This window comes from Tachysurus vachellii, chromosome 2, assembly GCF_030014155.1.
Source record: "Tachysurus vachellii isolate PV-2020 chromosome 2, HZAU_Pvac_v1, whole genome shotgun sequence".
In the NCBI taxonomy this organism is placed as follows: domain Eukaryota; kingdom Metazoa; phylum Chordata; class Actinopteri; order Siluriformes; family Bagridae; genus Tachysurus; species Tachysurus vachellii.
This window is the reverse complement of record NC_083461.1, coordinates 17,362,316-17,376,210: the sequence shown is the minus strand read 5'-3', so window position 1 is coordinate 17,376,210 and position 13,895 is coordinate 17,362,316. Positions and strand designations below refer to the sequence as shown.

Sequence of the window (13,895 nt, the reverse complement as noted above, 5' to 3'; positions counted from 1 at the left end):
TATTATATTCAAATTTTTATTTATTTGTTATTGTTATTCTTATCATTATTATTGTTGTTATTATTATTATTAACAACAACAACAACAACAACAATAATAATAATAATAATAATAATAATAATAATAATAGATATTACAATTCATCTTTGCCACTGGATTGCTGAGTTGCTGCTTCTTTATTGGAATTTTTCAAACAAATTTCCATCTGTTCATGCAAATGAGGCTGCGTGTAATTAAATATGCATACATTTGCATACTTTATAAAACCAAAAAAGTCTTTTCTGTTACTGTTTTAGTCAGTATAAAATGTATCGCGAATCCAACAACATTTTGAGAAATGTCTCTGTAAAAAGCTTTTAAACACTAACAGGAAGGCATCTTTAATATTGCATACACTTTTCAAATGTGATATTTGATTCTGAACAAGGAAAAGGCTGAATTTAAGGAAAGTTTGCGTTTCATTTCGAAAAGATGTAAGATGTTGAAGTTGATGTTGAAAAATCATTGACATGTCTTTCGCTGGGCACTTTAGTAGGAACACAATTCCTATTCACGAATACTATTTATACATATTATGTAAATGAAACCAGTTTGAGATCTCTTTTGCTTTGTGAATGGTACCTTATCATGCTGGAAGTAGCCATTAGAAGATGGTAAATTGTGGCCATGAAGGGATGAACATTGTTCAGCAACAATACTCAAATAGACTGTGGCATTCAAGTGATGACTGACCACACACAAATACACCACCTCCACCGACCTCAACCATCTCTGTACCTCAACAGAAATCGAGATTCATCAGACCAGGCTACAGTCTCTTCCAGTCTCCAACTATACTGTACAGTTAAAGTCTGTCTCCAGTGCATCCTCAGTTTTCTGTTCTTGGCTGACAGAAGTGGAACCCAGCATGGTCTTCTTCTGTTGAAGCCCAACCGCCTCAAGGTTGGCTGTGTTGTGCATTCTGAGATGCTTTTCTGCTCACCACAAATGTACAGAGGGATTATCTAAGTTACTGTAGCCTTTTATTCCGGTGTGAATCAGTCTGGCCATTCTCAGTAGATTTCTCATCAACATAGCAGTTCCACCTGCAGAACTGATGCTCACCGGATGTTCCTTCTTTATTGCCCATGCTGAGTAAACCAGAGACTGTTGTATATGAAAATCCCAGGAGATCAGCAGTTATATAAATATTCAAACCAGCAGTTCTGACACAAACAAACTTACTGATGGTTGATGTGAACTTGACCCAAAGCTGTTGGCCCATACTGTATCTGCATGATTTTATGCATTTCACTGCTGCCACACAAATTGGCTGATCAGACATCTGCATGAACGAGTAGGTGTACAGGTGTAGCATCCCTGATTAGATTTGTGATTTCTGAGTGTAGATCTCTGAGGGCAATTTAGTGTAGCCAAAACTGGATACGAAGAACCTGGATGAAAGCCAGGAAGAGTGAAACAGTGACCCGAGTCAGGGTCTAACTAGGACCCTGGTGCAAAATAGTGAGAGAATAATATTTTGACAATTAAACTCTGTAGCAATACAAGAACATTGAGCTATTGTACTACAAAACAATCTGCACCTTTTCCTCTTTGAACCAAATTATAAACTATAAGTGGCACTGTTAAAATCCTGCCTTGACTCCATGAATATATAAAAATACTCTATGAATATAAAAAAATTTAAAAAAAGTATTGTATTATATATAATACAATACTTTTTCTTTTATATATATATATATATGAGTGAGTGAGATATACATATATAGATATATTTCATTTATGGCATATGCAATAATCAAGCTAGAAGTGTACTGAAGGCTCTATCAGTAAGATCAGGGACAATAAGAGTATAGAATGACAACTAGCAAGATGTGCATTTATTTTTTAATCATGTTCTAGTTTATATAGAGATAGCTCTTTAGTCAGTGTGTCATGACAGACAGTGACTCAGCTGTATGGTCATCTATGGAAAATTCATTCCACCACCTAGGGACTAGAAAAGAGAAGAGACTTGACACATGCTTTCCTTGTACTCTAAGAAGATCCAAGAGTGTGGTGGTGCAGTACGGGGTGCGATACCTCTTATAATGTAAGTGGGTGCTGGTCCGATTTCGGTTTTGTAGGCAAGCAAGATGGAAGGAGTTTAACAATGATGTGCTGTGTGAGAACTTGGGAAGGTTGAAAACACATCATGCAGATGTATTCTGGATCGTGTACAGTGGCTGAATTGCACACCGTGGCAGAGCTGCAGTAGTCCATTCTTGAAACGATGACTGAGCTTCATCATACTGTACGTGTGTGTAATACACAAAGAACAATACATGCTATATATTTGCTTAGGGTACTTACAGGGGCAAGGATGCATGGATGGATGAAACTATGTATTATGCTCTTATGAATTAAACAGCATTTAAAGTGTGTGTATGTTTGTGTGTGTGTGCATGTGTGTACATTATCCATGTATAAAACAATATCACAGCTGCATATGTATCTATATATTTCACATAGAATCACACTTTAAATGAGTCAATTTAATTCATAGAGAATAGCAACATGAATAGCATCATGTTCAAATCAGATATTTTTAATGATTTGCCACAAATGGTGCTTAAGAAGCACAGCACAGGACATGGTGTTCATTCCTCTAATGTGTTTCTTGGGTGGGACCGGGGCTGTGTGGAAACCAGCTGAACGCAAGATATAGTTACCCCCTCAGCAGCTGTGAGAAACACACAAATGGAATAACTTCTCGTAAAAATGGCTGAAAACAAGAATATTTTGAGGTAGATCTTTTTTCTTCTTACATATACTGTATACAGATTTATTATTTCATTGTTAGCTAGGTTATTGTCTCAATAATCATTTAAAGCTAAATTAAAAAGTAGAGCAGATTAAACAGAAGTTATTACTCACCACATCTAGTCATGTATGCCTTTGACAGCACTGATAATAAATGAGGATCAGCAAGTTCAAGCTTCACACAGCTTGTGTCAAGGCTAAAAAAGTGCTGCCTCAAAGAATTTTTGGGTGGGAGAGAAGCTGACTCACAAACACAAGGACATCACCATAAGTGCTTGGGGTTTTCTGTGTGTGTGTGTGTGTGAGCCACAGCACAGACCTTGACAAAACCCAAGATTAAAAACATCACTGCTTACAGCTTGCATCACTAAAGGGGCATTTTTACGATTTTTAAGCTGATAAAGGTAAGTGATTCTTAAAATATAATATCATGTAAAATCAATCCATTCAGTTTAGCTTTGTGCATTAACACTGCATGTGCAAGGAAACCAAGAAAGAAGAATACAGGTGTAACACCATGCTGTCTATTAGGAATTAATTAGTAACATGTAATTATTTTGTCTCAGTATTCCAGTTAATTTGAATTAAAACAAGGTGCAGATTTCCCTCAATTAATTATATACATATTGTTTATGATCCGTTACCATTATCCATGTGGTGTATGTGGTTTACGCAATATGGGTAATGGTAATGAATCATAATAAATGGTCAAATAGATTCACGGCAAGAATCTTTTATTGACATTTCCACTGTATACAGCTGGTACAGTACACAGTAAAATAAAACAATGTTCCTCTGGGACAGTGGTGTTATATAAGAGACAGAACAACAGGAGACACCACAGAATTATGTACACTACACAGACCTACACATAAAGTGCATTTGTGCAAGAAAAGAATAGTTGTGTAATGAATAAATTGTAAGAGGGTTAGTCAATAGAGTAAAATGCTGAAGACGTAAACACAATACAAAATTAGCAGCAACAAAAAGATAGATGTTGTCCATACAGCATTTAGTTTTAGGTCACTGTATCAATAGTACACAAAGAATCACCCATGCATGTAGAGTCTGTCGCTGTTGTGATGATTATCAGCCAAATAAACCAAATCTAGTGAAGCAGGATTATCAAATACATATGTTTTATTCATTTTGATTGCTTTTAAACAATCAAAAATCCAAATCATATTATATAGCTGAGCGTTTGTTTAAGTTTAAGAGCCTTGTTCAAGAGGACTTGTCCAACAGAGTCACTCTAGTCATTAGCACTGAACCTTAACCACTGGCCTGACAATGAGAGGCTGAAAATATAGCAGAAAGCCTGTAAGTGTGTTCAAATCTACTGTTTGCTACATTGCTTAGAAGCAGTGATGCACTGGCGAGCTTAGAGACAGCAAAAACCTTCACAGACCACAGTACACCATCATCAAACAGCACACTAAATAAAAATGATCCTGGTTAAGGAGTAAATTTAACAGGAAGAACTTAGCATAGAAGGATTAGCACAATATCCTCAAGAATACCGCAGCCATGTTAGATTGTAAAAATGTACATAGAGGTTTAATTAATATTACATTTAACCAGAGTAATGACGATTATCTAGGAAATGTAAGTTGTGTAGAGAAACATCAGTTAAACATGGTACGTTGGTCAGTCATGGTGCATTAGTGTTAAAATTTCTTTTAGTCATATTGAATGTTATTATGCTTTAGGGAAACTGGGCAAAAATGCCTAACAAATCACTAGGCTGCATTTTTTCTTGACCAAATGAAACCTTAATGAAGTTTCTGCCTTCACACTAGTTTCATTTTACTACTCATCCACTCAATATAGTAAAGCACAGATCCTAAATGTCCATGTCATTTAGTGACACAGTTCACTGCATAGCAAGCTTTCTCTATTATCTATGAATATGACAGATCTCTGTCTTCCTTGTTATAATATCACCATTTTGCATCTTTTAAATAAAAAATGAAGTCCAAAATGTTCTAGTAATCAGGTAAACAGTTTGCTCATTTGCATGCTGATAGATTCCTGATAGATCTATTTTTATTCCCATTTTCCCTGAATGCTAAATGTAGCATCTGAAGAAAATTTTTTGAAAGCACCCTAAAGGAAACAGCTGATCCAAGCATTCCTTGTATATCCTTGTTACCTCACTTTCCATGACACTGATGTCACCTGTGCCCTGGAATAGATGTACAAACCTGCTGTAGAAATGATGTGTTAAATTCGTCTTCTCTGCAATTCCCTCATTAATAAACATACGGTACATAGCATCATATTTGCTAGTGCCTTACAGAGGTCTTAACTCTTAACAATGCCTGTATGAATCAAGTTAAATTCTGATTGTGAACAACAGCCGTAAAGGTAAATTTGCAATCCTGAAATATGCTCAGATAAGAAAAGGCACATCTTTTGTATTACAGTGAAAATGTAAAACAGTTTTGTACCCATAGGTGTTTATATTTTAATGTCATGTGCGGATACAGTAGAACGAATGTTTTGTCATCGTTTCAGGTGTGACCGGTCTGGGACGCTGATGGAGCGCAACTCCTTGGATTTATTTTCTGGTGAAGACAATGAGCTGGATTTTGTTAAAGTGAGTTATATAACAAAGGAATGCTTTGCACACAAATGACATTTATGCAGCATATACATTTTAAAAAGGCTCTTTACCAATAGACAGATGAATATGTGCTGCTTTTGAGAAATATTGTTTTTGTATTAAGCAAAGGAATGCTGAATTTAATTTGTTCGTATCCACTGAGTGACACTCTTCCAAAGAGTTTCCTCTCACTACACGCCAGCAGCTCATTAAGACATCAGCTCTTTGCTTGCTAATAATGAAAAAGTGTCCGGCCAGTGAATAAATTAAACGAAAAAATAAGGAGACAGCAGCACTCATTAGTGTTGAAAGAGAGGTTCGACGCTAATCACTGACAGTTTTCAACTACCTTCTCCATAGGCCCCAAATGCATGTTAATGGTCACATCAGTGAAGCCTGTAGGTTTAAAAATCATTGATTGATTCTATTTCTTTAAAGATTTTTACAGTCACATGGCCTTTTTAATTCTATTTATATTATTGCTGTTAATGGAGTCCAGCTACATTTTGTTCCAGTGATATGGAGCATAAATATGTGGTGAAAGCTTGGATGAAAACCTCATACAAGCAGCTTGGTATGTTTCCTTTGCCATGTCAGCACCTCGGCCTGTATCAGTGGCAAGTTCATATTTCATATTCCGTATTAATCTTGAGAATGGTATGTTGTAGCAGCTCTGTGTGGCGACAGGTTCGGGTCTCACACGTGCCTTATAGTGGGTAAAACAGTAAGAAAACACCTCACTGAATCTTCTCAGCAGGAGCCTCCAAAAGTACTGCATTCCTCATCACACACATATGCGCAGTTGGCCGCAGCTGTCTGAGACATGAGAACAGCCCACAGAGGCGTCTCACGCACAGCACCTTAAATGCCGTATGTTTTGAATTTGCTGCTTCCCTTCACAGCATACCTGCGTGTCAATACATAACACAGCAGGAGAAGGAAGCAGCTGCAGATCATCAACAGCATAATGACAATTATTGCTGCCGGTTTCAGGGTCAGGAAAACAAAAGATTCCGAGCAAAGCAAAAACAAACCCCAATGTTTTTCCCCCATTTTTTTATCCAGAAGATTCCCATTCACAACCACGACATTTAAAAGTGCTTCAACATTCAAGACGCATCATTCAGCATTAAGGCGAACTCATTCAAAGCAGTAAAGCAATCAATAGCTAAAGACAAGTTAAGTTTATAACCTAGCATTATATTGTATCTTTAATAATGTGTATTGATTAATAAAAGATATACAGTATATGAGAAAAAAGATAACACTAAGCAGGAAAGATTAGTATTATCTTAACACCTACAGTTAGCTACTAATGAGTGAAGACAGACTGATTCATCAGTAAATTGTATATTATAAAGTATTATACTGTAATGGTTTGGTAGTTTATTATGAAGTAAGCAATAATTACCATGACATATTGCCTGGAGAACTACTAGCTAAGTAATTAGTAATCATCATTATTGGACAAAGTACTGAAAAATAATTATTAAGGGAATAAAATATGTCTGTCATGGTTGTTTAGTTGTCTGGTAAAATTTGAAACAATATCTCATAGACTAGGCACATTAAACGTATACAAAGAAAGATCATTCGTGACATAGTTGTAAACCGACTCAAAGCACCTAACAAGCATGTGATTAATATTACTGATTACACAAAATGAGTCCAGGAGAGAAATGAAAAGGTTGTGTGATGCCTGTGAGTGATCTTTAAAAGGTATGTGTTGTGTGCCTGGGAGAGCTCATAAGTGACAACAAGTGGAATAGAAACACAGTCAGGGAGACAAGACTATCGCTCCCTTGGGCTGAGTGTGAATGAGAAAACAACACAGTTCCATTTCCAAACCTTAGTGTTGTTTTCAGTGCCATTATTCAGGAAAAAAAATCTAATTTAATGGTAATAATATATCTCAGTGTTTCAACTGTCACTGAACACTATAAAGAAAGTGTGTTGTGTTGAATACGAGACATCTCAGATGTGATTTGAATGCCATCTTATATCCACTTCATTAATCCAATCTATTCATCATCATATTTCATCCCTTTATTGGGAAAGAGCTTCACGCATTCTCATATTAGGATTTACAGGCTGTAGTACTTGTAAAAATGGCTGCTGACACCAAGGTTAAGCACCCTTGTGATCCATTAAGTCTTAGATAATTCACAGACTTATTCTATTCACAGAGACTCGATTCAAAATAGCTACAGGTAAACTTTTTTTATTGGTGCTACTGGTAATACTGTAAGACAAAGGAGCAAACATGCATTTAAAAGAGGAATCAAAAGCGAGAAGGCAGAAAAACTTAATCAACAATGACTACATAAAAACCTTTTGCTGTGAGATCTAGCTTTTTAAACTTCCCTTTGTTCATGAGTCAATATGATTTGGTGTTTTTGGTGAATTTGAGGACTTTGAGAACTTTTAAGGACTAAGGACCTTAGTTAATACTCTCTTATACAATTTACAATAAACCTCTATTCTACCTTTAAAATGTGGAAATTATTTTTAGACTTTTTGTTATGTCTAATAGTAACCTAGTCACTATGTTTTGTGAAATCATGTATATTTTTTACGGTATACTCTAGATAGAATAGAAGAATGTATTTGTCACATATCTGAACTTTGGAGGTTGGGGTCAAAGCACAGGGTCAGCCATGATACAGCGCCCCAGGAGCAGAGAAGGTTAAGGGCCTTACTCAAGAGCCCACCAGTGGCAGTTTGACAGAGTTAAGGCTTGAACCCTGATCCATAACCCAGAGCGTAAACCGCTTGAGCCATCACTGCCACTCCACTCTGTTTATACTTAATCCTCTCTTTAAACTTCTAACATAGATTCCTTTCTTGTTTTACGTTTCATTCCCTTGTTGTTGTCTGAAGGTTGCCAACTAAATTTTGTTATATTGTATACAATGAGGGGGGCACGGTGGCTTAGTGGTAGCATGTTCGCCTCACACCTCCAGGGTTGGGGGTTCGATTCCCGCCTCCGCCTTGTGTGTGTGGAGTTTGCATGTTCTCCCCGTGCCTCGGTGGTTTCCTCCAGGTACTCCGGTTTCCTCCCCCGGTCCAGAGACATGCATGGTAGGTTGATTGGCATCTCTGGAAAATTGTCCGTAGTGTGTGATCGCGTGAGTGAATTAGAGTGTGTGTGCCCTGCGATGGGTTGGCACTCCGTCCAGGGTGTATCCTGCTTCACTCCTGTTTCAGTTTCATTGCTGTCTCTGTGAGGTGATAGCAGTCGAGGCATCTTGCTTCTTGGGGTAAGGTTATTAATTATCACCAGCGCCCTTCCAAACATGACAGACGTTGTTGTACGCAGCCATGTCAGCAGAGACAGTCAGTCTTTTTGAGTATGGAAAGGCAGGACAGAATTCATATATATATATAAATAAGGTTCCATGGTTGGACACACACCCATACATACACACACAACAGCTTGTGTGACTAAAGAGCAATCGATAGTTAATTGGATTTACATTATTACTAAACATCACACATGGGAGTGCCTAGTGTTCATAAGATAGGCGTATTGATTATATTTGCCAGTCCTAAAACAACCATCAATTTTATAATCTTTTCTCACATTTTTACTGTGTACATTTCATGTCACTGATTAACATGCTCAGTAATCTGCTGAAACCTTCTTGATTTATGGAGATAAATCCTGTGGCCCAAAAGAAACATACATCAAGGATTCAAATGAATTCACAGCTGCTGTGATTTTAAATTCTGTATATCTTGGCTTGATTGCAGTTTGATAATCTCCCTGACAAGATTATCTAATTATTGTAGCTATAATCTCCTCTGCCTGCATTTGTGTACATAAACAATACATATCTGAACATATCCAATGTCAAGGTGTTTTTATCAAAAATATTTTTTTTAAGGTTGCTGGTAAGAGTTTTGGTGTTGATGAAGGAGCTGACGGTTTAAAACAGCAATATCTGCCAGGTGAATATGAGAAATCTATCTGCCAAGAGAGAAAAGATGAGATGAGGATCGACAGTAAGCTTGAGAGTGACTATGAATTTGCAAAGGTATGTCAAAACATCCAAATCCTTTAGGATTATTGACTTAAAGTATTTATCTCAATTTCATTTGCTTGCGTTTGCAGTCAACCAACATCAGCCAACTAAACCATGACTTCCAGAAGATTTTGGAAGTGAGGCAGAGGAGGAAAGTGAGGAAGATCTCTGAGCACAATCGGCAACAGCCAGCACCTGAGAAAGTGGTGAGAACATATTGTGTAGTATATCTTTTATAGTAAATATTTTAATTGCAGTTAATTATATTAAAACCTTCAATAATGTTTGATGGTTATTCCCACAGTCTGATTTTGTTGACAAAGATGACTTTCTGAAAGCAGTATTGGAGAACAAATTACCGATGGTTGAAAGTTATCTTGCCAGGCGTGCAGACCCAAACACATGCGATAGTGTGAGTGCTGAAAAAAAAACCTGCATTTCATTCAGACTGTTTCAGTCTCCCGCAGAGATGATCATCTCTCTCTCTCTCTCTCTCTCTCTCTTTCTCTCTCTCTCTCTCTTTTTGTAGTTCAACTGCACAGCTCTCCACAGAGCGTGCTCTCAGGGGAATGTAGAGATTGTGAGGAGACTGTTGGAAGCTGGGGCTTTAATTGAAAACAAGGATAAGGTATAATTCAAATCTAACAAAATATGTCACAACATTGGGGGAGTTTTTGCCTTGATCTCAACTTTAGTCTCACAAATATGATAGTGTTTCATTAGAGAATTAATAATTTAATTGGATTCTCACCAGAATGAATTGAAACACACACACACACACACACACACACACACACACAGGTAACCTCATTTTTCCCTAGTTGAACATAATAGAATAAATTCATAATAAAATAAAATAGAATAAATGCTTTGCACATTGCTATTCAAGGCCTGTCATTATCACTGTGCTGTTACTTGGTGTGATAACAGCTTAGGTGTTAGTAGGAAAAAAATGTTCTCCAGAAAGCAAATGCATCTGCCATTTATCCATTACCACCTCTAATCTATGCCCATTTAAATAATATATTAAAACCAGTATATGCAGGCCTCATTTTTAGTGCTATGCATATAGTAAAAAGATGATTGCCAATGATGAATTAGATCTAAATTCGTTTCAACCAATAATGAAAAATATAGTGAGCAAGACAAATACCCAATAACAAAACAATAGGCTGTTATAAAAAAAAAGGACATTTTAATCTGAATTTTAAAGCAGTCATTAGGGTTGCAGCAATGTCCTTAACCGTAGCTTTTAGTTTTACAAAATAGCCATCAAGCTTTAAGGTGAAATACCTTATTTTGTATGAAACATCAATATTTGTGAATGTTTCTTTTCATTAAATACTTTTTTTACCTGGTCTATTTTTCATGGCTGTGCTTCTGAATTTGGATAAACTCATTACATGTGTGAATTATTATTGTATAATGAAATGCTGACAATTTTTTGATTTACATGTGACAGCGATGGTGATAAATACTGATCAGATGGTTTTCATATTAGAGAGAGAGAGAGAGAGAGAGAGAGAGAGAGAGAGAGAGAGAGAGAGAGAGAGAGAGAGAGAGAGAATTAAGTATCTCAGAGAATGTGTGATCATTTATCCAGAACATATTGAGTACTGTAATATATCCAGGAAACTGAATTACACAATGCTTGTTACTCCTACTTCCTACAATTCAGAGTTTTTGCCTGTCATGCATATCCAACATCTTGGACCGGTGAATGCATGGTAACTGGTGAGATTAGAGGTTTTATGATGATGTTTTTTAAGGAACCTTTTATCAACTACAAATAAAACAGTGAAGAATTTACGATTTGATAAAGACTCAACAATTACTCAGAGATCAATTCGTAACTTAGAACAAGGCTTCAGAGAGCTTTATTTACTTTATTTACTTGAAATAAATTCAATAGACCCCAAGCACAGAGTTATTTCAGAAACATGATCTGAATATAAAATAAAATAATAATATGGCAAGTTATTAGAATCCCAGTGTTTTTTTATTCTGTACTTTCCACTGACACAACACGTTAGATTTTATCGACCTATTTGTTTTTTAGTTATTGGGGCTTGGATTAAACTCATTCAGTACATGGAACATATCAGAAAGGCTAATAAGAACTCCTGAGGGTTCCTAGACCCCACTTTGAAAACCACAACCTTAGACAGCATGGAGTCAAGTATACATGTTTGACCTAGAGGTTATATATAGAGTATTAACCAATAAAGCTTATGTTCAATTTGTCTAAACAAAACTGAATGAAATTCAGGAGGAGACTATTACAACTTCTGGTAACCTTCTGGTCTTCTTGACTTGACTTGACTTGACTTGACTTGATTAGAACACAAAATGATCTGCTGGCAAACTGCTGCTACATTTATCCCCCATGTTGTCTATGGTGGCTCAAATAGTTATAGCTCTGGGTTGTAGGTTGGAGGATCTAAGCCCAAGCCCCAGCACTGCCACTGTTGGGCCCTTAAGCAAGGCCCTTAACTCTCTCTGCTCTGAGGGCGCTGTATCATGGCTCACCTGAGCTCTTACCCCAACCTCCTGTGTTGAGATATAATTTAATGGGCTGTAATGTATACGTGAGAAAAATAAAGGCTTCTATTCTATTTTATATTGGTACTGAAGAAGTGTGAGAATTTATTGCTGAAGGAATTTGAAAGCTCCAAGCAATTGATTTGTTTGTTAATCTAGATATCTTTATATATATTTGTTTGTTAATCTAGTGTTCTAGAAGTATTCAATTTTAAAGCTTATTTTCTCGTAACTCTTGCTTTTTAGGAGCTTCACCACCATGTCATTCTTCTTTGACACAGTTGTTTACTCGCTCTTCTCATTGTTGTTATTAAGATATGAGACTATTACTGGAGGTAATAGATGATCAATAGTTCTGTTTCCACCTAGCTTGATGCCACTGCTGTTCACTGGGCCTGCCGTGGAGGAAGCCTACCAGTTCTTCAGCTTCTACTCGACCACAATGGCAACATCCATGCCAAAGACAAGGTTCAGTTGCAGCTAGCCGATAGACCATCATTCATAACCTGTCACTTTTGAACATGCCAAAGTGCCAACTTCTATAATGTAACACTGATCTTCATACATTTCAGCTCCAGAGTACTCCTCTTCACGTGGCAGTTAGGACAGGTCATTATGAATGTGCTGAACATCTCGTTCACTGTGGTGCTGACGTCAACGCAAAAGACAGAGTAAAACACGTTTGGTCTCATCCTTACTATTTAAGTAAAGTCATGCGGTGCGTTAATGTGCTCTTGTTTTTTAGGAGGGAGATACACCAATGCATGACGCTGTACGGCTGAACAGATTCAGATTTATCCAGCTCCTCCTGTTGCATGGAGCCAATCTAAAATTAAAGAACTATGTAAGTTTATTAAATGGTCTTCTTCCACATATTCAAGAACAATGAATTGCACGGAACGTGCAGGAAATTCTTTTTTCAGTTACATTTCTGGCATTTTGACAGAGTTTTATCCAGAGCAACTTACATTTATCTCATTTATACAGCTGAGCAATTGAGGGTTGAGGGCCTTGCTCAGGGGCCCAGGAGTGGCAGTTAAATAGTACTGGGTTTCAAACTCACAACCTTATCAATAGTCCAGTGTTTAAAATCAGTGTTTAAATATTATATATTTCAATAAAAGGTTTACTCTGTATTTAGCCTTATTTCTGTCTTCATATTGATCCAAAAACAGTCTGGTCTCAGCTGTATTTTTGTGTATGGGATCAATTTAAAAATTTAGTTTAGGATGCACACAGTGCCATCTACTGACATTTGGGTGTATATAATCTATTGCACCACCCAAGTCATGCTTCAATATCAAGAACATTATTTCAAGACATGTGGCAGGAGTTTTCATTTAAATACTTTTCAGATTAAAAACCTAATATCCTACAGTGATGTTCTAAAGTTTCTGTGCTGATTATATAAAGGTTGTGACCTGCGAACCTCAGCTGCTCAGCTACATGCTTGGATCAGCTTCTGCCTCATTTATAAGTTTCTAATGAGGTCAAATTGTTTGCCAAAAGAATCGAGGTAAATGTTTTTTATTCTTATTCTAACAAAATGCTTGTCTTCTGCAGGAGGGTAAATCACCCATGGACAGTGTTTTGCAGTGGCAGAATGGAGCGAAGTCTATTCTAGACAACTATAAGCACAGTAAAAACTCACAAGACAAGTAAACTGGAGATAAACTGGAGATAAGCTGGACTGCAGCTCTACAGGTTGCAACAGCGTTGGAAGAGAATACGTGAAGATATATTTTAAGAGGGAATTGGAAAGTACGGTGAAATATCATTAATCGACTAAATTTGAAATATAAAATATTTTTTGGAATAGTAATGTACTTTCATGTTCTTCACATCATGTCATGGTTTTTTTACTTTAAGCTGATCAAAATATTGTTTATTGTATTTTCATTTATAAAAGTTTTTACTGGCCT

General features: G+C 36.7%; 1 protein-coding gene across 2 annotated transcripts; it reads left to right on the top strand.

The window, feature by feature from the left end:
- Window positions 1-2,728: 2,728 nt before the first annotated feature.
- On the top strand, window positions 2,729-13,793 carry ankrd1b (ankyrin repeat domain 1b (cardiac muscle)). Of its 2 annotated transcripts, none has more exons than XM_060860841.1 (10): window positions 2,729-2,786; window positions 5,320-5,401; window positions 9,295-9,444; window positions 9,522-9,638; window positions 9,737-9,844; window positions 9,962-10,060; window positions 12,343-12,441; window positions 12,546-12,644; window positions 12,719-12,817; window positions 13,537-13,793. In XM_060860841.1, the coding sequence occupies exons 1-10, from the start codon at window positions 2,761-2,763 to the stop codon at window positions 13,633-13,635; spliced, it is 978 nt and encodes a 325-aa protein (XP_060716824.1). In that variant the 5' UTR covers window positions 2,729-2,760; the 3' UTR covers window positions 13,636-13,793. The 2 variants fall into 2 exon arrangements, with proteins under 2 accessions (XP_060716824.1, XP_060716832.1); XM_060860849.1 differs by lacking the exon at window positions 2,729-2,786 and adding an exon at window positions 3,070-3,206.
- The last annotated feature ends 102 nt before the right edge of the window (window positions 13,794-13,895 follow it).

Excerpts from the sequence above, each read along its gene's own strand:
- ankrd1b (XM_060860841.1), top strand. The coding sequence starts at position 2,761 with ATGGCTGAAAACAAGAATATTTTGAG. Across the intron at positions 9,845-9,961 it reads ACCCAAACACATGCGATAGT|TTCAACTGCACAGCTCTCCA; the intron begins GTGAGTGCTGAA and ends CTCTTTTTGTAG. Across the intron at positions 12,442-12,545 it reads ACATCCATGCCAAAGACAAG|CTCCAGAGTACTCCTCTTCA; the intron begins GTTCAGTTGCAG and ends CATACATTTCAG.